The sequence below is a fragment of the Lepidochelys kempii genome, chromosome 13 (assembly GCF_965140285.1).
Source record: "Lepidochelys kempii isolate rLepKem1 chromosome 13, rLepKem1.hap1, whole genome shotgun sequence".
NCBI classification, from domain to species: domain Eukaryota; kingdom Metazoa; phylum Chordata; order Testudines; family Cheloniidae; genus Lepidochelys; species Lepidochelys kempii.
Genome location: NC_136392.1, coordinates 41,391,019 through 41,418,374, shown reverse-complemented (window position 1 = coordinate 41,418,374; position 27,356 = coordinate 41,391,019). Strand labels below are relative to the sequence as shown.

At 47.6% G+C, this 27,356-nt stretch overlaps 1 protein-coding gene and 1 gene segment (V, D, J or C); both read left to right on the top strand.

The window, feature by feature from the left end:
• The window catches only part of LOC140896674 (immunoglobulin lambda-1 light chain), a 165,965-nt gene that overhangs the window by 36,439 nt on the left and 102,170 nt on the right, over positions 1-27,356 (top strand). Inside the window, exon 4 of the mRNA XM_073308646.1 lies at positions 21,640-21,654. Coding sequence (XP_073164747.1) covers positions 21,640-21,654 — 15 coding nt within the window. The remainder of the gene's footprint in view (positions 1-21,639; positions 21,655-27,356) is intronic.
• Positions 24,131-26,930, top strand: LOC140896678 (immunoglobulin heavy variable 3-23-like). The segment is given in 3 exon segments: positions 24,131-24,197; positions 24,524-25,577; positions 26,123-26,930. Coding segments are annotated over 2 exon segments (438 nt in total).

The following is a 27,356-nucleotide window of genomic DNA, read 5'->3' as shown; positions in this document are numbered from 1 at the left end:
GGAAAGGGAGTCAGAAAGATATTCACTGGCTTGCCTAAGGTCAGAGAGGGGTGTGTGTAGCAGACCTGGGAACCGATGCAAGTTCTCCTTTGTCCCAGCCCAGAGCATTAACCACAGCTCATTCTTCTTACCTCAATGTCACCACTTTGTCAGCTGCAAACTGAACAGAACTCACCGCGTTTCCTGTGTCTGTTAAGAGTTTCCCAAACCTCCTCCCTCCCCCACTAGGCCGGATTCTGGCGAACCTTCCTCAATTGTAGCTGCCTGCAGAGCCCTGAAGTTGAGAGTCCTCTTTGCAGCGGTATCTGGAGGGTCCCATTTAGTCACACAAGGAAAAAAAAATCATGGAGCCGTATTATATAGTCAGCATTTGGCTATTTATTCACCTAGGTAAACACCCGGAGGTTTCTGAAGGGTCTAAGGAAGTTAAAATTGCTACTACCATTCAACTCTATCTGGAACCCTGACTCTCAGTCTCACCCTAAACCCGAATGCCAAACCCTTACCTTTAGTCTAGTCCTTAATTTAATGGTCATCGGAAGCCTAAACCCCTTAGGGTTCTTCGAAATTGCCAGTCTTACACCGCCATGCACCTGGAGCAGTCTCGGTGAGTCAGATACAAGTGAAATCATGTCCTAAAATTTCATTGCTTTGTTACAGGTTCTGTGCTGGGGGACTCGGTCCAGTCCAGGGAACCCCACCTCTCTGGAAGAGAAGGAGACGCTGTGACCCTCACTTGTTCTTATGAGACCAGCTCTACCGGCTACGTCTATCTCTTCTGGTACCGCCAGTTTCCCAACCAGGCCCCGCAGTACATTCTCCGGAGAGGAGTGAAGCAGGCCAGAGGTCGGAGTGATACCGCAGAGTTCGCCAAGAAGAGGTTTTCTTCCCAGGCCGATGACAGCTCCACAGTTCTGAGCATCGCAGCCCTGGAGCCGGCAGACACGGCGCTGTATCTCTGCGCCCTGGGTGTGGCACGGTGACAGAGCCACATAGGCGAGCCGAACAAAAACCCTCCCACCCCTGCTTCATTGGATGTTCAGAGATTAATGCTGCTTGCAGATCTCCAGAGGGGAACTCCTTCCACTATGTACAACTGCATATTTTGGGTTGAATAGGGGACCTCATGTTATCTGTCCTAGCACCTCCCAAGAGTCAAGTACTTATTTAAAGAGCTACATTCAGCTGTCACGCTTGGAGAATATAAAGGGCATGAGCTTAAACCAGGAAACATCTTAGACATTTTTCTCCACAGTTCTCCAGCGGGCCTCTCCGTGTGTAGTGTGGGACCAAAAAAAAATTGCTCATTTGTATTAAACTGCGGTGTGCAAATATGTGGATAAAAATGTACATAACAAATGCAATTGAAGTCTTTATTTGTGGTAAAATTAGACGGAAAATGAGTGAGAAAAATATGAAAAAAATACTGTTTAAAAATCCTATTTGTGGAAAATGTGGGTTACAAGTTATTTAAAAATTGAGGTCAAAATACCTAATTAGAGATAAAAAGAAAAGGAGTACTTGTGGCACCTTAGAGACTAACCAATTTATTTGAGCATGAGCTTTCGTGAGCTACAGCTCACTTCATCAGATGTTTACCGTGGAAACTGCAGCAGACTTTATATACACACAGAAATCATGAAACAATACCTCCTCCCACCCCACTGTCCTGCTGGTAATAGCTTATCTAAAGTGATCAACAGGTGGGCCATTTCCAGCACAAATCCAGGTTTTCTCACCCTCCACCCCCCCACACAAATTCACTCTCCTGCTGGTGCTAGCCCATCCAAAGTGACAACTCTTTACATAATCAAGTCGGGCTATTTCCTGCATAGATCAAGGTTTTCTCACATCCCCCCCACCCCCATACACACACAAACTCACTCTCCTGCTGGTAATAGCTCATCTAAACTGACCATTCTCCAGGTTTAAATCCAAGTTAAACCAGAACATCTGGGGGGGGGGGTAGGAAAAAACAAGAGGAAACAGGCTACCTTGCATAATGACTTAGCCACTCCCAGTCTCTATTTAAGCCTAAATTAATAGTATCCAATTTGCAAATGAATTCCAATTCAGCAGTTTCTCGCTGGAGTCTGGATTTGAAGTTTTTTTGTTTTAAGATAGCGACCTTCATGTCTGTGATTGCGTGACCAGAGAGATTGAAGTGTTCTCCGACTGGTTTATGAATGTTATAATTCTTGACATCTGATTTGTGTCCATTTATTCTTTTACGTAGAGACTGTCCAGTTTGACCAATGTACATGGCAGAGGGGCATTGCTGGCACATGATGGCATATATCACATTGGTGGATGTGCAGGTGAACGAGCCTCTGATAGTGTGGCTGATGTTATTAGGCCCTGTGATGGTGTCCCCTGAATAGATATGTGGGCACAATTGGCAACGGGCTTTGTTGCAAGGATAAGTTCCTGGGTTAGTGGTTCTGTTGTGTGGTATGTGGTTGTTGGTGAGTATTTGCTAATTAGAGATGTGTCTGACGCTGTGAAGCTGCCCTTTACCACGCCACCAAAGTGAAACGAGTATTCCAATCGGAGACAAATCCAAGTGATGGGCTGATCGGTTTGGTAACTGACATTCCTTTGTATCACTCTCTAAAAAAGTACAGCCCCCGTTCGCTTCAAGCGATGCCTTCGATGAGTGTGGTGGGATAATGCCAGAGCAGCGCCATCTTCTGGTGAATGGAATAAATACGTGTTGCGAGTTGAAACCCTCCCACTGTTCTAGAGAATTTGAATGTTCTCCCATTTCAGCCGGAATGACAATAAACATACCAAGAATTTTAAACAATTCCTCCCAATTCACGAGAGCCGGGGAGAGTTAGGAGGCGTGTTAGGAGCCCGACTAAATCCCAGTCTACATTACTAGTCTATACTACATGTATTATGTTCCCCATCTGAGTGATTCAAAAGGACTTATCCTCAGAATCTCTGTGGTCAGACCGAGAAATATTATCACTCCTCTGTACAGATGGAGAACTAAGGCACAGACAGACGGAGTGAAATTACCAAATTCTCCGAAGGACTTTGTGGCAGACCTGAGAAACTGGGACCAGCTCTCCTGCTTCCCAGAACTCAGCCTTCTCCACCACAGCCCCATCCTTCTTCCCTCCCTCTCAGCAGTAGCGTCAGATGCAGACTACCCTGAACCCGGTCTATTTCTTGTGTCTGTTTAGAGTTTTCCCTCCAAATTCCTCCCTCTCCCTCCGGGCTGGATTCTGATCGATGTTCCCCACGCTGTAACTGCGGATTCTGTTCGGAGCAACATCTGGAAGTGTCAGACCTGGCTGTTATAAAAGAAACCATGGAGAACTATTTCATTTCCAGCATTTGGATGTTTAATCTCCTAGGTAAACAGATTGAGATTTTTAAAAGAGCCCAAGAGATTTAGGCGACCAGCTCCTAATAAATTGTAAACCGAACCCTAGCCCTGCCCCAGCACCCTCCGCCTCACCCCATCTCTAACCCTAACCCCAATAATTGGAGTTACCTTGACCCTAATCCTAAAATTAACCTCAACGCCAACTTCATTTCCTTTGGAGCAAGGCGCCCAAATCTCCTAGGCTTTTTCGCAATCCACAGCCTTAAAGTGCAATGTGCGTGGAATCATTTACATGTGTCAGGAACAGCTGAGGTGATCTCCTTCGATGTGATTGTCTTGTTTCAGGTGCGGTGCTTGGGCGAGTGGATCCAGACCAGGGAGCCCTTCGCATCTGGAGCAGAAGGAGATTCTATGACTCTCAGCTGTTCTTACAATGCCAGTGATACGCGTGTCTATCTGTACTGGTTCCGCCGTTATCCCAGCCAAGCCCTGCAGTAAGTTCTCCGCAGAGGAGCGAGGGGATTCACACTGAGTGATATCTCAGATTTCTCCCAGCAGAGGTTTTATTTCCCAGGCCGATGACAGCTCCACAGTTCTGAACATCGCAGCCCTGGAGCTGGCAGACACAGCGGTGTATCTCTGCGCCCTGCACAGGGCACAGTGACAGAGCCACACAGGAGATCTGCACAAAACCTCTCCTTGCCTTGCGGCAGCGGAGCCTGCAGAAATTAACACCAGAAGCAGCCCCCTTGAAAACGGTTTTTTACCTCATTCAATGCTCACATTTGTGGGCGATTATGGGGCTGTCAATTTAGTTCTTCCACTCCCCCTCCTCCATCAAATCAAGTTCTTACTCAAAATAGCAACATTAAAACACAGCCTTTGGAGAATATAAAAGACCAAGAAATTAAACCAGGAAGCACTTTGGGCATCTTTTCCCACCTCTAAACTGGACAGATACCGACTTAGGGTGCAAAATTACGAAAAGCAAGAGATACTGGAACTGAAACGTGGCTAACTAGTATGACTGAAAAAAAATATAGATTAGAATTACTGTTCAATTCATTTTTTTTTGCAAAATTAGCATAAAATACATGAATTAAAATTAAATATAGGGTCAATATACATGAATTCAATTTAAATATGTGGTTTATATATACATTCAAAATACCTATTAATTGATACCTGTGGTTAGGTGAAGCTCTCGTTTGAAATGCCCTCAAAAAATCCAATCGAAGTGGAGGCGTGTTTTCTTCTCTTTGTTTGGCTGTTTAAGCACCTAGGTAAAAAGACTCGAATGTTCAATTTTTTTCTGAGAAATTTAGGAGCCCAACCCCCATTGGTCCCGAACCCTAACAATAAACCTCCGTACAAGCACATTCCCTAAACCTCAGCCCTCAGCCCGAACCACGCTCCAACCCTAACCTTAGCCCTGAACTTGCGTTTTACTCAATTAGGCGCCTCAAGGGCTTACGCGTGTTTGAAATTCTGTGTCTTAAACCCGTTCAGTCGGTCAAGCGCAGCTGAAATGAGTCCTGGGATTTGACTGTCTTTTGGCAGATGCTGGGTTGGCTGAATCAGTCCGGTTCAGTGATCTCCGATGCCTGGAGAAGAAGGAGACACGGTGACGCTCGTATGCTCCTGAAGTAGCGAGTATCCTGACTTCTGTCTTTACTTGCTCTGTCGGTGTCCGAACCACATCCCACAGTGCATGCTCCAGAGAGGTGCGAAGTGGTGTGGGATAAATCTGCCACCCATGGGGACAGCTGGGATTTAAAAAGGAGGTCAATGAATTTTAAAAAAAATTCTATTTGAAAAATTTAGCAATTATGGCTAATTAAGGTATATGAATATGTGACCCCCTCTAGCAGCCATATCTTAGCCCCATTATGAAAAACAGGCGCGGCAGAGCTGCCCTATTATTAGCTCCTATTTACAGATGGGGAGAGAAGAACACAAATATTCTCTGACTTGCCCGAGGTCGCTTGGGGCGGAGCTGGGACTTGGACCATGACATCCTGAGCCTACAGCCAGTTACTTTAAGCCTAAACCAGCCTTCTTCATGCACCCCATCGCTCCCACGAGCCGGATCGCTCCAGCTGCAGCCCAACCCCAGACTCCAGCGTGTGACCCGGGTCAGGAACGAGTTCCTCAACCTCCTCCCTCTCCGCTGGTTCGTGACGGTCCTTCAGCGAAGTGAAATTTTCCTCTTCGCAGCAGCACCCGCAGCGGAGCGTGTCAGGCCGGGTGGCTCGAGGAGAAGCTATGTTGAGGTGTTTTCGTCTCACCCTTTGGGTACTGACTCGTCTAGGTAGTTGAACGGGGATTTTCCAAGAAGTTTGAGAGAGTTTAGGACTCCTAAATTTCATTGAACATTAATCCCAACGTTAACCCCAAACCCAATGGTAACCCTATGTCAAATCCTGACATTGATTCTATGTATAAACCTCACCCTCATCCTGATTCAATTCTTGTTGAGCACTTAAATCTTTTAGGTTTCAGAGTAGCAGCCCTGTTAGTCTGTATTTACAAAAAGAAAAGGAGGACTCGTGGCACCTTAGAGACTAACCCATTTATTTGAGCGTGAGCTTTCCTGAGCTACATCCGATGAAGTGAGCTGTAGCTCAGGAAAGCTCATGCTCCTATAAATTGGTTAGTCTCTAAGGTGCCACAAGTCCTCCTTTTCTTAAATCTTTTAGAGTCCCTTGAAACCCCCAGGCGTGAGCTGGGTCCGTGGGTCACGCCCAGCTGAGAGGATGTCCTGCAATGTGATGGTCTGTTTGCAGGTGCTGTGCTGGGTGACTTGGTCCAGCCTGAAGAATCCCAAGTGTCTGGAACAGAAGGAGACTCGGTGGCTCTCCGCTGTTCCTACGATACCAACTCTACGGATTATGTCTACCTGAATTGGTACCGCCAATATCCGAATCAAGCCCTGCAGTACATTCTCAAGAGAGGAGCGAAGCGAGCTCAGGGTTACACTCATACTGCAGATTTCGCCCAGGGGAGGTTTTCTTCCCAGGCTGATGACAGCTCCACAGTTCTGAACATCGCCTCCCTGGAGCTGGCAGACACAGCGGTGTGTTACTGCGCCCTGGAGAGGCCACTGTGAGAAAGCCACATAGCGGAGCTGTACAAAAGCCCTGCCTTCCCTGCAGCGCTGGAGGTTGCAGACATTAAAGCTGCAAGCAGCTCTCCTGGGAAGAGGGATCACTCAGCAAAAAACACGGATTTGGTCGTGATCAAGTTGTTTAAGCAGCTCCATTAAAATGGCACCCCTGGAGAAACACAGAATCCTAGGACTGAAAGGGACCTGGACAGGTCTTCTAGACCAGTCCCCTGCTCTCATGGAAAGACTAAGTCTTATGTATTCTAGACCATCCCTGGTAGGTGTATGTTTAAGGTGTCTTAAAAATCTCCTATGAGGGCGGTTCCACAACCAGTACTTAATTCCAGTACTTAATTACCCTGGCAGTTAGGAAGTTGTTCCTGATATCCAACCAAAACCTCCCTTGCTGCAATTTAAGCTCATTGCTGCTTCTCCTACTCTCAGAGAACAATTTTTCACCCTCCTCCTTGTAACAACCTTTCATGTACTTGAAAACGGTTACCATGTCCGTCCCCCCCCCCCACTTTTCTCTTCTGCAGACCTAATTCCTGATGTGACATTGCACCCCATAAGGCTTTATGGAAATATGCTTATATATATATATATATATGAATATGACATAACTGGAAAAAGTTTTATGCTACATATGCTATGTAACATATCTCTGTATAGGTTATGATCTACTGAATCTATTCCTCCTATTTGTATGCATGTATCATTTTTGTGTTCAAACTTATGAATATTGGCTGTGTACTTGCTTTTTAAGTAGCCTTAGTAAAGCATATGGTCAGCTTCTTGAGAAAGGAATGTGCAAGTTAAGTTCCCAATCAAGAAACACTTAATGTACAATGGATCTCGGAAGGCTCAATCCACATAAGAAGTCTACTTGAGGACGTTCAAGGTAGGATGTGAACCACGGCTGCTACCTGAAAGTTCTGAGTCATTCATGGACATTGACTTGCCCATGTGATTCCAAAACTCCATCTTGTAGCTGGGATTCTACACAGGGGGAGGAAGGGGTGTCCACCAACAAGAGAAAGTCTATTTAAACCCCTGGGAGACCCCTCCATTTTGTCTTTAGTGGCTCAAGAGATAGCCTCTCCACCCCCAAGAATAGCTGAAAGAAACTGGGACAAAGGACAGCACCTACAGGGGGTGTGTATGATTGCTGGACCCAGACTAGAAGGAGACTAGTCTGTAAAAGAAATCTTACTGGAACATCTCTGAGGGTGAGATTTTATATGTATTCAACTTCTTACTCTATTAGGCATAGGCTTGCGTGTTTTATTTTATTTTGCTTCATAATTCACTTTGTTCTGTTTGTTAATACTTGGAACCACTTAAATCCCACTTTCTGTATTTAATAAAATCACTTTTTACTTATTATTTAACCCAGAGTATGTATTAATACATGGGGGTGGGGGCAAACAGCTGTGCATATCTCTCTATCAGTGTAATAGAGGGCGAAGATTTATTTGGGGTTTGGACCCCATTGAGAGTTGGGCATCTGAGTGTTAAAGACCGGAACACTTCTTAAACTGCTTTCAGTTAAGCTTGCAGTTTGTGGGACGTGGTTCAGACCTGGGTCTGTGCCTGTGGCCAGCAAGTGTGTCTGGCACAACCAGGCAGGGCTCTGGAGTCCCAAGCTGGCAGAGAAAGCAATGGCAGAAGTAGTCTTGGCACATCAGTTGGCAGCCCCAAGGGGGTTTCTGTGATCCAACCTGTAACACCTGATAAATGTGTCCACGTTCTTAAATGAACCCCAATACAAGAATTTCTGAGGGCTTCAGTTTATTTGTCTTCACAATCCACATTTGGGGCAGACAGAGAATATTTTATAGCTAGGGAAACCAAAGCCCAGAGAGGTTAATTGTCTTGATAAAGGTCACAAGGGAGTCAGGGGGAGAGGTGGGAACTGAAGCTAGCTCTCCCTGCACCCAGAGATGAGCCTTACCCACAAGCCTATTCTTCTTCCTACAAGCTGAGCACAATGTGATCTACAGACCAACCTGTATGCAGCGTGTTTTCTGAACCTCTTAGGAATTTTCCAACTCCCTCCTTCTTTGTCCAGCCCGAGTTCTCTTGAACTTTCCCAAGTTGTAGCTTCTTGCAGAGACTTGAAGGTTAGTTTCCTCTTTGAAGCAACATCTGAGAGGGCCAAACTTGGTCTCTGTGGGAGAATCATAGAATCGTAGAACTGGAAGGGACTTTGAGAGGTCATCTAGTCCAGTCCCCTGCACTCCTGGCAGGACTAAGTATTAGCTTAGTCAGGAAGAGAGGTGTTGTATTCTTATTATTTGGATATTTAATCTCCTGGGAAAATCTCCTACAGTCTTGCCAGGATTTCAGCTGCGGACTAATCTGAACCCAGCATGTTTCCTGTGTCTGTTTTGAGCTCCCCCAAACTCCTCTTTCTTCCACTCAGCTGGTTTCTGTTGAACCGTCCCTAGCTGGAGCTGCCTTCGGACACGTAAAGATTAGATTGCTCCTCGCAGCCACGTCTCGGAACATAAAGCCTAGGTCTCTAAGGGAGAAATCATGGGGAAGTGTTTTATTCTTAGCAGTTGGATATTGAATCTCCTAGGTAAATCGACTGGGATTTTCAAAGGACTTTGGGCTCCCATGGATTCTCTTAAACCTATCCCAAATCTTTTACCTCAACCACGCTATAACCTTAACCCAAAATTTAATGCTAATCCGAACCCGAACCCTAACCCTAAATCCTAAATCTAAGGGTACATTTGAATGTTAACTCTAGCCCTTATCCTAAATCAGGGGTGGGCAAACATTTTGGCCCAAAAGTCACAATTTATGGCAACTTATGGGTAAAAATAAAAAAGAAAGAAAGAAAGAAAGAAAGAAAGAAAGAAAGAAAGAAAGAAAGAAAGAAAGAAAGAAAGAAAGAAAGAAAGAAAGAAAGAAAGAAAGAAAGAAAGAAAGAAAGAAAGAAAGAAAGAAAGAAAGAAAATCCATTTGTGGTACAGTAGGTATAAAACAATATGAATTAAAAGATATAGATAAATAATACAATTAAAATACTCATTTGTTGCAGATTATGACTTAAAACATGGGGAAAATATACTGCAGTCTGCTTGAGCTTCTTGAGTCTATCACTATAAACATGTTTTCTAAACTTGTAATCATTCTCACAACCCTTCTCTGAACCCTCTTCTCTGAACCCTCTCCAATTTATCAGTCTCCTTCTTGATTTCTGAACACCTGAATTGGACAAAGTATTCCAGCAACGGCCCCAGCAGTGCTAAATATAGAGTTAAAATAACTTCTCTCTGCTCCTATTCGGCGCTGTATCTCTCTTCTAGTACCTCAGTATCGTAACCATGGCCTGCCGTGCATTTTCCAGAGAGGAGCTAAAAGAGCCAGTGATGCTGCAGGTTTCTCCCAGAAGTGGTTGACAGATGCAAAGTCCTGAACATCACAGAACTGAGGCTGGCAGACACAGTGGTGTATTACTGCGCCCTGCAGAGCTCAAAGTGACAGAGCTACATAGCAAAGCTGAGCAAAAAGCCTTCCCTTCCTTGATGCAGTGGAAGTTAGGCAGTCTGAGCCTGGGAACACCGGGTCTTAGCAGAATTATTACACTGCCAATAAATAAATATTTTGAGGTGATTGTACTGATGTCAAGCTAGTGCTTCCTATCCCCCCCAAACCAAATCTTTATTGAAATCTTTACAGTAATTTATCAACCCTGGATCATAGAATGGGCCTGAGCTTATTCTGTTAACATCTTGAGAATTTTTTTCTCTTCATAGACTAGCATATTTTGAAAATAAAGAGTAGTAAAAATACCGATTTTTTAAAAACTTGAGTTAAGATAGTTTTCAGAGTAGCAGCCGTGTTAGTCTGTATTCGCAAAAAGAAAAGGAGTACTTGTGGCACCTTAGAGACTAACCAATTTATTTGAGCATGAGCTTTCGTGGGCTACAGCTCACTTCATTGTTAAGTGATTTAAATGAAGATAACCTATTTATGAGTGTGGGTGGGAGATTTAAATGACTAGCTGCAAGTCTGCGACTGTCACAACCTATAAAGCACCTTCTGTTTTGGTGTGATTAGTTAAAAACCTCCTATTGCTTTGTATGACATTTTAATAATGCATGAGACTAAAGCAACGCTGTCCAGGTAGATTTGGGGAAAACAACAAGGTAGCACAACCTACTGGTAAAAAGTATAATACCCATGTCATTTGAATCTTTCCAGGTTCTATTTATTTCAGATTTTAACCAGGGAGGAAAAAAGAGTCTTTTAAAACATATTGCTAGGATGATGTCTGGGAATTTTTAAAGAGCCTCTGTCAATGAGACATCCACGTTTCATTAAAATCATCCTTTGAAAGTCCCAAACTTCATTCCCAGTAAAGCTATCTGGGTATCTATCTACTTATATCACCCCATCACAAAAAAACATCTGAGTGCTTCCAAAGATGTATCCTCACAGTCCAGGTGTGGCAGAGAAATATTAGGATCTCTGTTTTACGTATAGGGAAACTGAGGCAGAGAGAGACTAACTGCCTTGACGAAGGTCTCAAAGGGAATTTGTGGTAGAGCTGGCAACTGAAACCAGCTCTCCTGAGTCTCAGACAAGTGCCTGACCCACAACTCCATCCTTTTCCCTATAATCTCAGCAGGATGTCAGCTGCAGATTCACCTGAACCCAGCGTGTTTCCTGTGTCTTTTATGAGCTCCAAACTCCTCCCTCGTCCCTAGCTAGAGCTGCCTTCGGATATACGAAGATTAGATTCTTCTTCGCAGCCATGTCTTAAAGAACATAAAAAACTAGGTCGCTATAGGAGAAATCATGGGGAAGTGTTTTATTCTTAGCATTTGGACATTGAATCTCGGAGGTAAATAGACTGGGATTTCCAAAGGACTTTGGGCTCCCATATCCCATGGAATCCTAGTCTTAAACCTGCTCCAAACCTTTTACCTCAGCCTCGCTGTAACCTTAACCCTAAATCTAAGGCTATCCCCGAACCTTAAATCCTAAATCTAAAGCTACATTCCAACCGTGATGGTTCTCATCCCCGTGAGAAAGAACAAACTACAGGCCGCCTGGGAGGGCCCTTTCAAGGTTGTCAAGCAGCTCAATGAGGTAAACTATGTGGTGGAGCTGTCGAACCAGGCGCACCACCGGCGGGTGTACCATGTGAATATGATGAAGCCATATTATGCCAGGGGGAATGTGGTGTTGGCCGTGTGTGGACAGTGGGAGGAGCAGGGAGATGACCCTTTAGTAGATCTATTCCCTGGGAACAGAGCTGGTTCCCCCTTGGAAACAATTCCCCTCTCAGATCAGCTAACCCCTGCCCAGCAAGCTGAGGTCAGGGGGGTGCTGCATCCGTACCGACAGCTGTTTTCCAACCAGCCTGGATGCACTAATCTGACTGTCCACCGGGTGCAGACAGGGTCGCACCCGCCGATAAGATGCTCCCCCTTCTGAGTCACAGGGAAAACTGCTCAGGACCTGGAAAGAGAGGTCCAGGATCCTTGGGCCTCGCCGATGGTGCTGGTCCCCAAAAAGGACGGGTTGGTCCAGTTCTGTGTGGACTGTCGGAAGCTCAATGCCATCACTGTATCTGATGCCTACCCCATGCCCAGGCCTGATGAGCTGCTCGACAAGCTGGGAGGAGCTCGGTACCTTACCACCATGGACCTTACAAAGGGCTACTGGCAAGTGCCGCTGGATGCAGATGCCTGGCTGAAATCGGCCTTTATCACCCCTCTGGGGCTCTATGAGTTCCTGACCCTGCCTTTCAGCCTCAAGGGAGCGCCGGCCACCTTCCAGCACCTAGTGGACCAGCTCCTGAGGGGGATGGAGAGTTTTGCCGTGGCGTATATTGATGACATCTGTGTCTTTAGCCAGACCTGGGAGGACCACGTGTCCCAGATTAGACAAGTGCTGGACCGACTCCAGGGGGCTGGGCTGACTGTAAAAGTGGAGAAGTGCAAGGTGGGGATGGCGGAAGTATCTTACCTGGGCCATCGGGTGGGGAGCGGCCGCCTAAAGCCAGAACCAGCCAAGGTGGAGGTGATCAGAGACTGGCCCGCTCCACACAAAAAAAGCAGGTCCAAGCCTTTATTGGGATGGCAGGATACTACCGAAGATTTCTGCCCCACTTTAGCGCCATCACCACCCCCATCACTGAGCTATGCAAGAAGGGGAAGCCAGACAAGGTGGTCTGGACCCAGCAGTGCCAGGAGGCTTTCTGGGTGCTGAAGGAGGCTCTGGTCAGTGGCCCAGTTCCGGCAAACCCAGACTTTGACAAGACCTTTGTGGTGTTCACTGACGCCTCAGACATGGGACTGGGGGCGGTGTTAATGCAGGAGGATGAAAAGGGGGAGAGACACCCCATTGTGTACCTGAGCAAGAGCAACACTACGCGGCCATCGAGAAGGAGTGCCTGGCCATGGTGTGGGCCCTCAAGAAACTAGAGCCCTATCTCTTCGGGTGACACTTCACCGTGTACACCGACCACTCTCCCCTGACCTGGCTGCACCAGATGAAAGGAGCCAACGCCAAACTCCTGAGGTGGAGCCTGCTGCTGCAGGATTACGACATGGACGTGGTCCACATGAAGGGAAGTGCCAACCTGATAGCGGATGCGCTGTCCCAGAGAGGGGACCCCAAACTTCCCCAGGTCACTGGTCAGAGTGACCCCGCTCAGTTCAGTCTCCAAGGGGGGAGAGATGTGACGATGTGAAGCAGCATGGAGGGGGGGAGTGTTGACCTGGGAATGTGCCCTGGGGATGAGAGACCTGAGAGCCTGTCACCTGAGCCAGGAGGGGGAGGGGGAGGTGACACCTCTGCCCAGGAATGTGAACAGAGGCTGCAGGAGGGAGCCTGCTGGGGGGGGTTAGTTTCAGTTTGGGGCTGGGTGGAGGAACTCAGGGAACCCCAGGGCTGGGGTCTGAGCTCCCTTCTCCCCTAGAAGAACTTGACTGAGAGGTCCAGGTTGTCCCCACAAGCTCTGGTTTGGACTGTGTTCCTATTGTCCAATAAACCTTCTGTTTTACTGGCTGGCTGAGAGTCTCAGTGAATCCCAGGAAGAGGGGTGCAGGGCCGGGACTCCCCCACACTCCGTGACACAGGGCTACCACTCCGAGACCTTTTGATAAGCAACACCTTGTGATATGTTCAAAAACACCCTCTTAATCCCCTATTTCCTTTACTGCCATAGCAACCAAACTGCCATGCAATCTTTGCAGATAAGGCAGAAGTGGTGAGGGGTTGAATGCGTGCGGAGGCGCGGTCTGTCGGTGTTATCTCCCCACCGCCAGCGACAGCGGCGAGCTTCGATCTACAAACAGAACAAGAAGACCCTGCAGTCAGAGTGCCATGAGTGGGCGCAGCTGTCTCGTCTTGTCCCTGTTCTGTGAGTAACGCCGCCTGTTGTCTCTTTTAAATGCGATCTTGTTATAGTAACAGCCACTGCCTCCAACTGAAATCAGCACCCCATTAAGCTGTGCTGAGCTCTGTACAGATACGTAGTGAGTCTCTGCCCTAAATAGACAAAGTCTAAGGAAAAAAGAAGTTCTTTTATCCCTGTTTTACATAGAGACCCAGAGAGAATACAACTGAGAGTTACAACGATGCCTAAGAGATTTACAGGCCGAACTTCTGCTACTCTTAATGGGAACTGAGTGTCCAAATCTTGTAGGTGTCTGCTGTTCTCAGCCCAGATGAGTTGCTGAAAGTCACCCAGAGAGTTGGTAGCAGGGCTTGAAGTTAAATTCAGTGTCCTCAGACCCAGCTCAGTGCCTTCCATACCAGACCATCTTCCTCTGTCATCACCATTGCAAGCTAACCGACTAAGTCCAGTTCATTTTCCTCTTGTGCTGTGCATCGCTAGCCCACATTTATTGGTTAGTGTTTTATTTAACTCTAGGTTTCGGAGCAGAAGCCGTGTTAGTCTGTATTCGCAAAAAGAAAAGGAGGACTTGTGGCACCTTAGAGACTAACCACTAATTTGGTTAGTCTCTAAGGTGCCACAAGTATTCCTTTTCTTTGTATTTAACTCTCACTCTCTCTCCCTCCCCCGAGGTGGTATCTGCCTGTCTGAAGTAACCCAGTCCCCCGACCAGAGAGGTGCTGAATTGGCTGATGCAAAGATTCAATGCAAGCATGACATTCCTGACGGGAATTACGATTCCATTTACTGGTATTACCGGAAGGCCAGCACTGAACTGACTTACATCACTCACAGCTACAGTGAGGAGAGAAATTCAGGACGCTGTGGACTCTCTGTTGACCGTGCCAACAGCTCCAGCATTTTAACCATCAGGACTTTACAACCGGGAGATGGTGCTGTATATTATTGTGCCTTGCAGCCCACAATGGTTCACCTCTTGTAACACCCTGAACAATAACCTGCCACTCAAGGAGAGCTTGGTCCAAAGACCATTGAAGACAATGGAAAGACCCCTGTTGAATTCAGTGGTGCAGCTCAGGTGATTAAAGACAACCGTGGGCTAAAATGTCCATAGGAAGAGAATTCTAGTGCCGAGCAATATCGGGGGTTAGAGCTGGATTGAATTCCTCAGGGAAGATTGGCCGAAAGTTAGAAAATAAATAGACACGGTGAGTGAGGCAATATCCACAGAGCTACCGCAGAGCTCTGTGGAGAAAAAGTTCGGCCGATAAAAGATATTAGATCTCCCCCTTCTCTCTTCCTTACCCGGGGCCCACACAGCTACCACAACACTGCAAACGAAATAAAAACGCCGATAATGACAAGACACTGACCAAAGGCAAATGAGTCTTGTAAAGACAAGACATGCAGGTGATGAATGAGATTTGTAAACCCTTCTATGGAAAGTTCATGCCCGTTAATAATGATAAAATCAAGTGGTTATTTAAAAGAATTCATTGTCCAGTTCTGGTCACCCATGTTCAAAAAAGATTAATTCAAAGTGGAAGAGGAGGGCTACTCAGATGTTCAGGGAAATGGAGAGCTGAATTTAGGAGAGGCGATTGATTATTTAGCCTAGAAAAACAAAGGCTGACAGGGGATGGGCAGGGATGGTGTCCCTAGCCTCTGCTTGCCAGAAGTTGGGAATGGGCGACAGGGGATGGATCACTGGGTGATTCCCTGTTCTGTTCATTCCCTCTGGGGCAAGTACCAGTACAAGTATCAGTACCCAGTAATGAATTTCACATGCATTGTCAAGAAGAACTTTGTGTGTCTGTTGTTGGGAAATTCATTTTTTGTTTATATTTATAATTACAATCCAGAATTTATTAGACTATAGGAAATGAGAGTGCAATACAGGATATGGGAGCACAATACAATACAGGAAATGAGACTAGACTAGAGTAGACTAGAATGTTCTTCAATGACTGGATTTGTTTCTTTAAATCACTGGATGAATATGGACTGGAAAAGATACTTGAAACCATATATCTCACCTCCTCAAATGCTGTAGGAGACTACCCTACCGAGGCCAAAAGCACTTCAGACATAAAATCCACAGTGGTTGGAGATTTGGTTTCCCTGGTGGCTAGGACCTGATAATGCATCCACTCTCTCTCTCTCTCTCTCTCTCTCTCTCTCTCTCTCTCTCTCTCTCTCTCTCTCATAATCTCTCTCTGCTTTATATCTTAACTCTTATGACAATGAATCACCTCTCTTCCCTTCTTGAGAAGAGATATGGGGCATTTCGTTTTGTCGTCCCTGGGTATAGTGTAATGCTGTACAATTTTCATAAGCTTTATTCTTGTCCACATTCATGGTGCAATATATTCCTATCACGGGCCTGATCCAATGACCCTTGAAGTGGATGGAAAGACTCCTATTGACTTCAAAAGACTTTGGATGAGGCCAGGATGAGTCACCTTAAATTGAACAAGGCATGCACCTAAAAAAGAAAAGCACCTATTTCCGGTGAGATGAGAGAGCAGCTCATGAAGTTCGTATCAAAGGGACCTTGTTGCTTTGTTCCTGTTTATCTTAACCCACTTTCAAAGTGGGTTACAGCAAAGGTATTTTTCTCCTGAAACACATTCTTTGAGCCTGTAAAACAGGGAACACTTTAAGGCGCTATTTAGAAATAAATTTAAAGGCTACAACGTGTTTTAGAGCAAGAGGAAACATTTGTCCCTGAGAATTTAAAATGAAAAGCAAAGAACCAAACCAAAGAATGAATCAAAAAAGGGAAGAAACATAGAAAACATAGACCGAGATAGAGAAAAATCAAAAAGCACCCCCCAAAACCAGAAAATTGAATGCAAAAAAATCAAACACACAAACAAGCAAAAATTCCCAAAACACACACAGCGACAATGTACAGCACAAACAACAAGAAGGCAACCACAGAATGCAAAAAGATAAACACAAACAGAATAAACACACACGCACAAAAGTCTAAAAGTCAACATAAACCAGGAAAGAGAAAGAAGACCCTCCCGTCTTCACAAAAACAGAAGAAAGAAAGAAAGAAAGAAAGAAAGAAAGAAAGAAAGAAAGAAAGAAAGAAAGAAAGAAAGAAAGAAAGAAAGAAAGAAAGAAAGAAAGAAAGAATCCCTTTCCTCTTTAAAAATGTACCATACTATAAAAAAAAAAATCTTTTCCAGGATGATTAAAACAACAACAGCAAGAACAGTATGAACTTCAAGCTGCACTTCAATGGGATGTAGGTATCTAACTCCTTTAGATTTCTTTGAAAATTGCAGCCGAAATGCTTTGCTGGGTGCCTTTTGCAGAGCCCAGGTCTGTGTGAACAGTTGTGCGGCATTTCTCCTTTTCTCTCCAGTCCTAAGGAGGTTAAAGGCCCACCTGGTGTTTGGAAGGATCCGTATTAAGAGGGGAAAGAGCTGTTTGATATCTGGCTGCTCTATGTCTGATCGGAGGGGTGTGAGCGGAGCCGCGATGTGTTACCCTGTGAGCTAAAGACGTCAAAGGCTGGGGAGCTCCATCTTGTCGCTTTTGAAGCCACGCTAACCCAGAAATCGAACTGCTGCCAACCTCCATCCTCTGCCAGCGCCTGCAGAGGAAGGGGCACGTGACTTTTGTATGACAAAGGGGATGACTGAGAAACTCTTGGGTGTTCGTTTTTTTGCAGAGATGAGAAGAGGCTGCTGCCTTCTGCTGCTTCTCAGCAACTTATGCGGAAGTAAATAAAACACAATAGCACAGAGCCCTAATTCTGCACTTGCTGTCTGAGTTTGGGTTTGTTCTGGCTTTTTCTTTGGGTTTTTAGGTTTTTGTGTATGAATTTACTGTGTCTGAGTTTCTTGTGCTTTCTGTGTTGATGGAGCTTTTCTGGTGTTTATGTTCTTCTTTTCTGTGTTTGGCTTTTTTCAGTTTGTTCCTTTTTCACTTTTTATTTTGTTTTTCAGGTTTTCATATTCGTGTTTTTTTGTTCCTATGTTATGATATTTTTGTGTGTTTTCAGTGTTTATTTTGAATTTAGGGTGCTCCTGTCTTTGTGTTTTTCTTTTCCTCTTTGTGTGTGTGTGTGTGTGTGTCTTTTAATGTTGGCTTTCAGGCTTTTGTGTTTGATTTTTGTGTGTGTTTTCTGTGTTTAGGTTGGTTTTCAGGTTTTTGTGTTTGAGGTAGGGTTTTTGTTGTTGTTGTTGTTTGTTTGTTTGTTTGTTTTTCCTTTAGGGTGGTTTCCAGGTGTTTATGTTTCAGTTTTTTAATGTGTTTTCTGTATTTAGGTGGATTTTCCGGTTTTTGTTTTTACTTTCTCGTTTTCTTCATCTTTAACTGGTTGTGAAGCTGTTAAATTCTCTCCAGATTTTCAGTTACACAGAATAATTCTTGCCTTGCCAGATACTGCTCAGCCATCTCCGCTGACCTTTATCCTTCTCCCTCATTGCTCCCTTACTGGCAGTTAATCTCTTTGCCTGATTAATACGCTTTATTCTCTCGCCAGCAGTCAGGAGTGATGTGGTGCTGGAACAAGGTGCCCAGGCTTTGGCAGTCCGGGAGGGCGAGGAAGTGGCCTTCCAGGGCCGTGTGAAGGGAGGGGAGATGAACAGCTATTGGATGAACTGGTAGAGAAAGGGGCAGCGGGGCCCCCTGACCTGGGTTTACCGAGAAGGGGACCACTATGGAGAAGGCTTCCAGGGCCGCTTCGTAGGGGAAGTTGATAGCTCCAACAACAGGTTCACCCTCAAGATCCTGAGCGCAGAGCTGCGAGACAGGGCGGTGTATTACTGCGCTTCCAGTCCCCACGGAGCCACAGCTGTGCTGCGGAGCAGAGCCAAAACTGACAGAGCCGCGGGAGGGCGAAGCATCGCTTGCAAACTACAGACCATGGCCAGCTCTGGGGCAGGAGTGGCTGGGGGATCGATCTCTTTCTCTCTCTCTCGCTCTCTCTCTCTCTCTCTCTCTCTGTCTCTCTGTGACGTGTGAAGCTGTCAGGGAAGCCATCCGGACAGAACTGGAAGGAGTGACTCTATCAGACAGCAGTACAGAATTTAGTTCTGTTTATACTAAGTCTAGGTTGGCATCTTTCAAAGGAGTATAATTCATTAAAAGCAGTTTTAGAGATCCACGGGTATGTAGTATAGGATAGGATAAGATAGGATAGGATAGGATAGGATAGGATAGGATAGGATAGGATAGATAGATAGATAGATAGATAGATAGATAGATAGATAGATAGATAGATAGATAGATAGACAGGCAAGTTTTTCTTCTCCTGTGCAGAGGGGGAATTTAAGACCATTTTGTAACTCAAAGAAATGGCCACAAGGTGCTGCTATTCACCCATAGTCCATCTTCTGAGACCAGTTAGACTGAAGGAGCTGTCCAAGGTGGAAACCCTCCTTGGAGAGTTAAAGAAGAAAAGTGTCAAGAGGCTAATCTGCCGATCTACAGAACACCCTTAACCCAAATCTCTGCAGTAGGAGGGAAGGATCTCTCTCTCTCTCTCTCTCTCTCTCTCTCTCTCTCTCTCTCTCTCTCTCTCTTCTCTCTCTCTCTCTATCAGAGAAGGTGGGTGAAGTAATAACTTTTATTGAATCAACTTTTGTTTTTGGAAAGAACAAGCTTTCGAGATTCAGAGAACTCCTCCTCAGGTCTGCTTTTCTTCTCCAGACTTGAGGAAGAGCTCTGTGAACCTCGAAAGTGTGTCCCTTTCACAAACAGAAGTTGGTCCAATAAAAAATATTAACTCACCCACCTTGTCTCTCTCATATCCTGAGACCAAAACGACTACAACTCTCTGTCTCTGTCTGAAAGTAAATACAAATGTATCTGCTTGTCTATATGTCTGCTTTTATGGATTATACTCCTCCGGAAAATGGTTACCTAGTTTATTTGCCTGCAATAAATATAACGAAGTTATACACCTACACCGAGGAGATATAGTTTAAGAAAAAAAACCACTCCTTCCCATTGTCTCCGGGTGGCTTTTCTGGCAGAATTTCTCCCTCTGTCTTTTCACAGCCCTCCCACGGGGGGAAGTGGGTCCTTGACTGTAAATAGGCGGGACGACACAGCAGAGGAATCATTCTGTGTGTGACAGCGGTAGAGACGAGATGTGGATCTCCGTCTGCCTACTTCTCCTCAGTAAGTGGTTTAAATTTACTGGCAGTCAGACTGAGTGTTTTCTAACTCACGGATCTTACTCTGCCTCCACTGTCCTCCTGCTAGGCCCCGTGGCTGGGAACTCCGGGACCCAGATTCCAGCGTCTGCGTCAGCCAGGGAAGGGCGGCCCGTGAAACTGTCCTGTCAACACAGCACCACGTACACGTACGACGCCCTGGGGTGGTACCAGCAGCTGCCTGGGCAGCAGTCTCTGCTCCTACTGCACAGAAATGAGAGGGGAAATGAATACACGCGCGGTTCGGTGGCCCCTCGGTTCTCCTCCGAGCTCAGCACCCATGTCAAATCGTTCACGCTGTCCATAGACGGGGCGCAGCGGGCTGACTCGGCGGTGTATTTCTGCGCTCTCTGGGATCCACCGGGCTACGGAGCGCCCCGGGCTCCCGACACAAACTGCCGGAGCGGGGGGCGGTCTCGAAAGCGAAGGGGGATGAGTCATTTCCCCTGCGTGCACCGGGGGGAGGGGGAGGGGAGCCAAGTGTCAGAGGGCACCAAGAAGTGTGTTATTGTTTACAAGCAGGGGGGTTGCACACTTCCTACCTTGTGGAGGCTCAGCGTATTGCTCACCCCGGGGTCTCCTGCATCACTCCCTGCCCTACACAAACTACCAGTCTGCCTCCCTTCCACCCCCACTTTTTTTTCAGGGACTCCCCTGGCTCTTCCCCGCTGGAGTCGCCCCATTATCACCTCCTCCCATACCAGGGTCCCCCATATTTGCCCCATGCCAGAAGCTGGGTGCCCCTCTATTCCCACTATACCTCCCCAATGTAGAATACACTAAAAGACACTATTTTGCATGGTGACGAGTTTCAGAGGGATAGCCCTGTTAGTCTGTTTCAGCAAAAACAACGAGGAGTCTTGTGGCACCTTAGAGACTAACAAATGTATTTGGGCATAAGCTTTCGTGGGCTACGACCCACTTCTTCAGATGCATGGAGTGGAAAATACAGGAACAGGTATAATTATACAGCACAAGAAAAGGCAGGAGTTGCCTGACCAAGTGGGGGGTCAATGATTCAATCAGGGTGGATGTGTCCCATTCCCAACAGTTGACAAGAAGGTGTGAATGTCTACAGAGTAAAAATTACTTTTTGTAGTGCTAAGGATGCCAATTCCATCAGGGTGGATGGCTCATACTCAACAGTTGATGGGAGATTACTTCTTGTAGTGACCCAGCCATTCAGTCTTTATTCAGACCTAATTTGATGGTGTCAAGTTTGCAAAGGAATTCCAGTTCTGCAATTTCTCGTTGAAGTATGTTTTTGAAGTTTTTTTGTTGAAGAATGGCCACTTTTAAGTCTGAAATTGAGTGTCCAGGGGGGTTAAAATGGTTTTTGAATGTTATAATTCTTGACATCTGCTTTGTGTCCATTTATTCTTTTGCATAGAGACTGTCCAGTTTTGCCAACGTACATAGCAGAGGGGCATTGCTGGCACATGGTGGTGTACATTAGTGGATGTGCAAGTGAATGAGCCCCTGATGGTGTGGCTGATGTGGTTAGGTCCTGTGATGGTGTCTCTTGAGTAGATATGAGGACAGAGTTGGCAAAAGGGTTTGTTGCAGGGGATGGTTCCTGGATTGGTGTTTCTGTTGTGTGGTGTGTGGTTTCTGGTATTTGCCTCAGGTTGGGGGGCTGTCTGTAAATGAGGACTGGTCTGCCTCCCAAGGTTTGTGGGAGTGAGGGATCATCTTTCAGGCTTAAACTATCCCAAAGTACAAAGTTTGGATTAAAAGTGACAACATACATAGAGTACATAATCTGCAATATCCCAAATTAAAGTTAATAAATTTAACCATGAAATTAAAATATTAGCATCCAACTATTGGGGTACTTCACTCATAAAAAGTGGGAAGCAAACATAGCAGTGAGTGTAGCTTGTCCCGCAGTAATTGAGAATTTAGGATGGGTTGTGCCTCAGTAAATACAATCCATCGGAGAAGTATTTCAGTTACTTTCCTGTTTCGCTTCTCCATGGCGCTTTTTTATAACTCAGCTATAGGACAGTAGCCGCTAGAACCCACAACACAGACCTTAGCTAGGGTCTCAGGGGCAGCTAGATGAGGTCGGAGCCAGATTTCAGGGGCCTGCAGCTGACATTTCACAACCAACACAGGGATTTGTTCTTGCCTCTCTCACCAGTTTTCCTGTGATGGGAACTGGGAATCCCACCGTGTAGCGGCCCCGTGTGCGATGAGCGCTCAGTGGAGACACATAGTGAGCGACAGTCTCTGCCCTGAAGAACTTACAAAGAAATTGGAGCCGACAGAGGAAGGGTTCCTCACGGCGCCCTCGTTATACCCATGGGGAAGGAAGTCACAAAGAGAGGAGGGTAAAGTTACTGCTGCTCCGTCTGCTGCTACCACATAGCCACTACGGTCTATTCCTCTCTCCTTTTGAAGACCGGAGCGGATGCAAATCGAGTGACCACATTTCCTGTGAGACACCCCCGGCGCCCCTGGGTCTGCAGAGGACACCGCACAGACACGTGTCTCCGCAGCTCACACCCATCCCCACTTCTCTGCGCCCTCTCCTGCAGAATTGTCTCCAAAATCGTCAGAAAAGAGATGATGCTGTGGCTACCCCTCGCTTTCATGGCAGCAATTCCCAGAGATGATTCCTTGCCTGGATACAGAGAGAAGCTCAGTATTATGGTGGAGATTATTAAGACTCTATTTTAATTTTGCAGGAGTCCATTCGCAGATTCAGCTGGTGGAGTCTGGGGGAGGTGTTAAAACCACAGGAGAGTCTATCCGCATCTCCTGTAAAGCCTCCGGATTTCCCTTTGGAAACTATTGGATGTTCTGGTACCGCCAGGCTCCCGGGAAAGCGCCAGAGTGGATCTCCTACATTAACCCCGGTAGCACTTCAGCGGACTATGGCCATTCAGTGAAAGGGCGATTCACCATCTCCAGAGACAACCCCAGCAACCTGCTCTATTTGCAAATGACCGGCCTGAGACCCGAGGACACGGCGGTGTATCACTGTGTGAGAGACACAGTGACGGGCAGGGAATCTAACCACGTACAAAAACATCCCCTTTGCAGTCACAGCCCCCTGCGGGGCAAACCCCAGGTGAAGAGTCAGACACACACAGAACTGAACCAAGGAGAAAATGTCCCCAGCGCTGCCAGCAGCGCGGGACGGACAAGACTTTTGTGGGGCTGCAGAGTCAGGTCAGGGCTGGGTAGCAAATATGAGGCAGCCGCTGTCCCAGTCCCTGCCCCTAGGGGGCAGCACCCCCATGTTCTCTGCTGCACACCCGCCCCTCCGGGCAACCAGCGTGCCACCCCTCGCACACCCTGCCCCTAGGGGGCAGCGCCCTGATCCCTCTTCGCTCCTTCAGGTCGATGATTCCCAAGCGGCCTCTGGGGGGCGTGAGGGGTCAGCCTTTCTTTGCTGCACCCTGGGTCCCGGGAGACCTTGGTGGATTGCGAGCTGTGGCAGGGGGCAGCCAAAAGCGGACAGGGTCAGATGTCGCTCGCTGCTGGCAGATCTGACGCTGCCCCTGCTGCCCCACTAGGAAAGAAACCCGGCTGTCCGACCTGGGGCCCAGCCCACTGTCTGATCTCTTAGGACTAAGACTTTTCCAATGTAGGAAGTTGAAGTTAGGCTCCCGGATCCTGATTGGTGGGTTCCCGAAGGAAAGGGTGGATTTCACAGGCAGCAGCTTCCACTGCTTTCAGTGCATTTGTATCTGCAATAACTGAAGTGAGCTGTAGCTCAGGAAAGCTCATGCTCAAATAAATTGGTTAGTCTCTAAGGTGCCACAAGTCCTCCTGTTCTTTTTGCGGATACAGACTAACACGGCTGCTACTCTTGTGACCCGTGAACTGGCCCTCTCAGAGGTAATAGTCATAATTGGCCAGGTGAAAACTCAGCACCGCCCTGTGGTTGATAGTTAGCCGCCCTCCTCCCTGGGATATTCGTCACTAGCTCAGCAAGGCTGGGGCGGGGTTTCTCCGAGTGGTAATTTAAATGAGGCGGGGCTATGCAAATTCTCCCCGTGCAGAGACTCTCTTTCCGGGCTGTTCCCACCCGCCCCTGACCCTGCGGCCCGCGGAGAAGCTCTGTCAGTGCAGGGAGCAGCTCCGGACCCGTCCCCAGGGCGAGGACTGGCCGCAGACGCGCAGAGACGATGCGGTGGTGGCTCCATTTTGCTTTCATCGCAGCAGCGTCCAAAGGTACTTCGGATGGCGGGAATCGGGGGGTTGCTGATCCGATTATTGCCATTGATTGACCGGAGCGGGAGAGGGGAGATTCCCCGGGAATAAATTGGGACACACGGATTTTGTTTCCGGTTTCATACCATGTATTTGTCTCGTCTGAGAGGCGGTGGCTGGAAACCTCCAAATCGTTTCCCTTTGTCTCACAAATATAATTGACAGACCAGATGTCCCCCTCCCCCCCTTACATTAGACTGTGGCCAAAGCTGGAGCCGTTGCCCAGACCTGGCCCGAGGGGATTGTTCCCACCCGCTCTCACGCCCCCACCCCGGTTTGTTCCTCAGGGGCCGAGGCGCAGGGGCGGCTGGTGGAGTCCGGCGGCGGGGCTGCGACCACCGGCGGCTCCAGGCGGCTCTCCTGCACAGGCTCCGGATTCGCTTTCAGCAGCTACACCATGCTCTGGTACCGGCAGCGCCCCGGGAAGGGGCTGGAATGGGTCTCCTGGATCAGCGGCACTGGCGGGAGCAAAGATTACACTAACTCCGTAAAAGGGCGATTCACCATCTCCAGGGACAACGCCAAGAGCCAGCTGTATCTGCAAATGAGCCGCCTGGGACCCGAGGACACCGCCCGGTATCACTGCGCTGCTAGAGACACAGTGAGGGGAAGCCGGTGTGAGCTCAGACAAAAACTCGCTGCGTTCAGCTCAGGGGATTCGGGAGCGTCCCATGACTAGCATCACCCCCTGAACGCCGGTGTCCCTCACCCACAACTCATAGCCCGCTGCTCACCCACCCACCCACTCACTGCAGCTCCTTAGTGGCGTCCTTGTCCAGAGTAGTGCGTTCTCGGGGTGCAAGGTGTGTATCTGTGCCCGGAGGGACAGGAGCTGTTCTCAGAGCACAGGGCAGGGTTATAAACACAGACAGCCGGGGGTGAGAGCAGAGAACTGACCTGAACTCTGCTGGGTTCGCCAGCAAACCTGCGGGTGTCTACTAAGCCGGGCTGCTGCAGGAATTCTTTCACAGCGTATCGTGAGAGAACATGTCTGTCCTTCCTGAGCACTTGGGTGGAAGGCCTGTTCCTCCAGCAACACGTTCAAAGGAAAGGGCTCCAGATTTTTGCACACAACTAGTAGCGTGGTGGGGAGTCTACTCCAAGAGAGGACCTATCCCAAATGTTGGCTCTCTTGCTATCCAGGCTGGAAAGAAAATGCCCAGTTCCGACTTGAATTACACCAAGGACCCAATGGGAGCACTCACTGGTCACTGCCGGCAGAACTGGCAACCCCGGATCGGTGATAACGAGCCTGATTAAAAACAGAAGCGCCTCTACACCAGAGATTCGTTTCTGCGGCCGGGAAATTATCCCTGGATTTCCACACTGATCCTCTTCAGGGTAAGTGTATCTGGTAACGATGAACCGCTACACAAAGGCAAGGGTCCTACTGGACCCCCCAGGGGTTGACTGGTCTTCCCTTAAAGAAGGGAGCATATGCAAATGGAATAACAACATTTCCTGTCACACTCACGCTCTGTCCCTGACCCTGCAGGGGGCAAAAGCTGCAGCCCCATGTGCCTGCATTGAACAAGTCCCACTGGAGATTTTTCCCCAGACTAATCAGAAGAAGATGATCCTCTGGCGGCATGTTGCTTTCATGGCAGCACTGCCCCAAGGTGATTCTGGCCTGAAAAGTTCGGGAGGCCTCAGTGTTACTGAGTACCAGGCTAAAATCGTTCTCTGTTATAGAATCATAGAATCTGAGGGTTGGAAGGGACCTCAGAAGGTCATCTAGTCCAACGCCCTGCTCAAAACAGGACCAATCCCCAATTTTTGCCCTAGATCCCTAAATGGCCCCCTCAAGGATTGAACTCACAACCCTGGGTTTAGGAGGCCAATGCTCAAACCACTGAGCTATCCCTCCCGCCTACCTATGTCCTCAGGTGCCCAATTGCAGGTCCAGCTGGTGGAGTCTGGGGGAGGCCTGAAGATGGCAGGAGAGTCTATCAACAACTCGTGCAAAGCCTCCGGGTTCAGATTTGGTGACTAAGCGATGCTGTGGTACCGACGGGCTCCCGGGGGAAGACCAGAGTGGGTCTCTTATATTAACTGGGTTGGCTCTGACACGGATTAGGCGGACTCAGCAGAAGGGCGATTCACCATCTCCAGGGACAACCCCAGCAATTTGCTACACTTGCAAGTGAAGAGACTGAGAGTCGAGGACAGCGCCCGGTATCACTGTGCGACACACAATGAGGGGAAGCTGGTCTGAGCTCAGTCAAAAACCTCTCGTTCCTGTCACAGCCTCCCTGAGGAAGCACGTCACACCTCAAAGTTCAATCACATGGATTTTAACCAAGTAGAAAATGTCCTCAACTCTTTAGTCATCACGTAGGAAAGTATAATTTTTGGAGCCCGGTGAAGGCTGCAAAGACACGCCAAGGCTGAGTTACATTAGGAGAGCTACAGCCTCTATCCCGGTCTCTGGCACACACCTCGCAACGTCCGCAACAAATGGAGCAGGGGGGCTGCAGACAGCACCAGTCCCCTTCTTTGCATAGCCCCGCCTTACTCCCCTGCGGCTCCTTCTTGGGCACTGACTGCGGCAGGAGTCCTGAGGAAAAAACAGTGTGTGAAGTCTTGTGTCAGTCCCGTCCAGGGGGCAGAGTTAAGATTACATGGGCAACCTGAGTTCTGGCATCTCCTATCGTTCGAGGGCTTGACTTTGCCACCTTAACATTCTTTTAAAGTAGTTTTTAATGCCATTTCCTTCCCGTACAGAAAAATGGAAAAACATAAAAAACACCCTTTCAGTCTATAGAACCATTGACCTTCCCCCAGCTGAGTCATCAGCAGAATTGGCATTTTCAGAGGTGCGCACTCCTTGTCTTAGATGCGCATGCCTCGACCTCGGTTACCAGTGTGCACCTGCTGTCCCGAGCCCTGCCAGTAGGGTACAGCACTTCCCCCCGACCTGAATCGTACTGTGCGCCTTCTACCCTAGTACATACCACTAGAGAGCAGCGCTTGTTCTCTTTGGCGCGCTCCAGTCTGCGTGGGACCTTCATAGGCTGCTGGAATATCGGACACTGCCCCCTTCATTGCTCCCTGGTGGTGGAACATAGGGCTCAGCACTGGGCCGGAGATACATTATTAGGGAAAGATGCTTTAGGGACC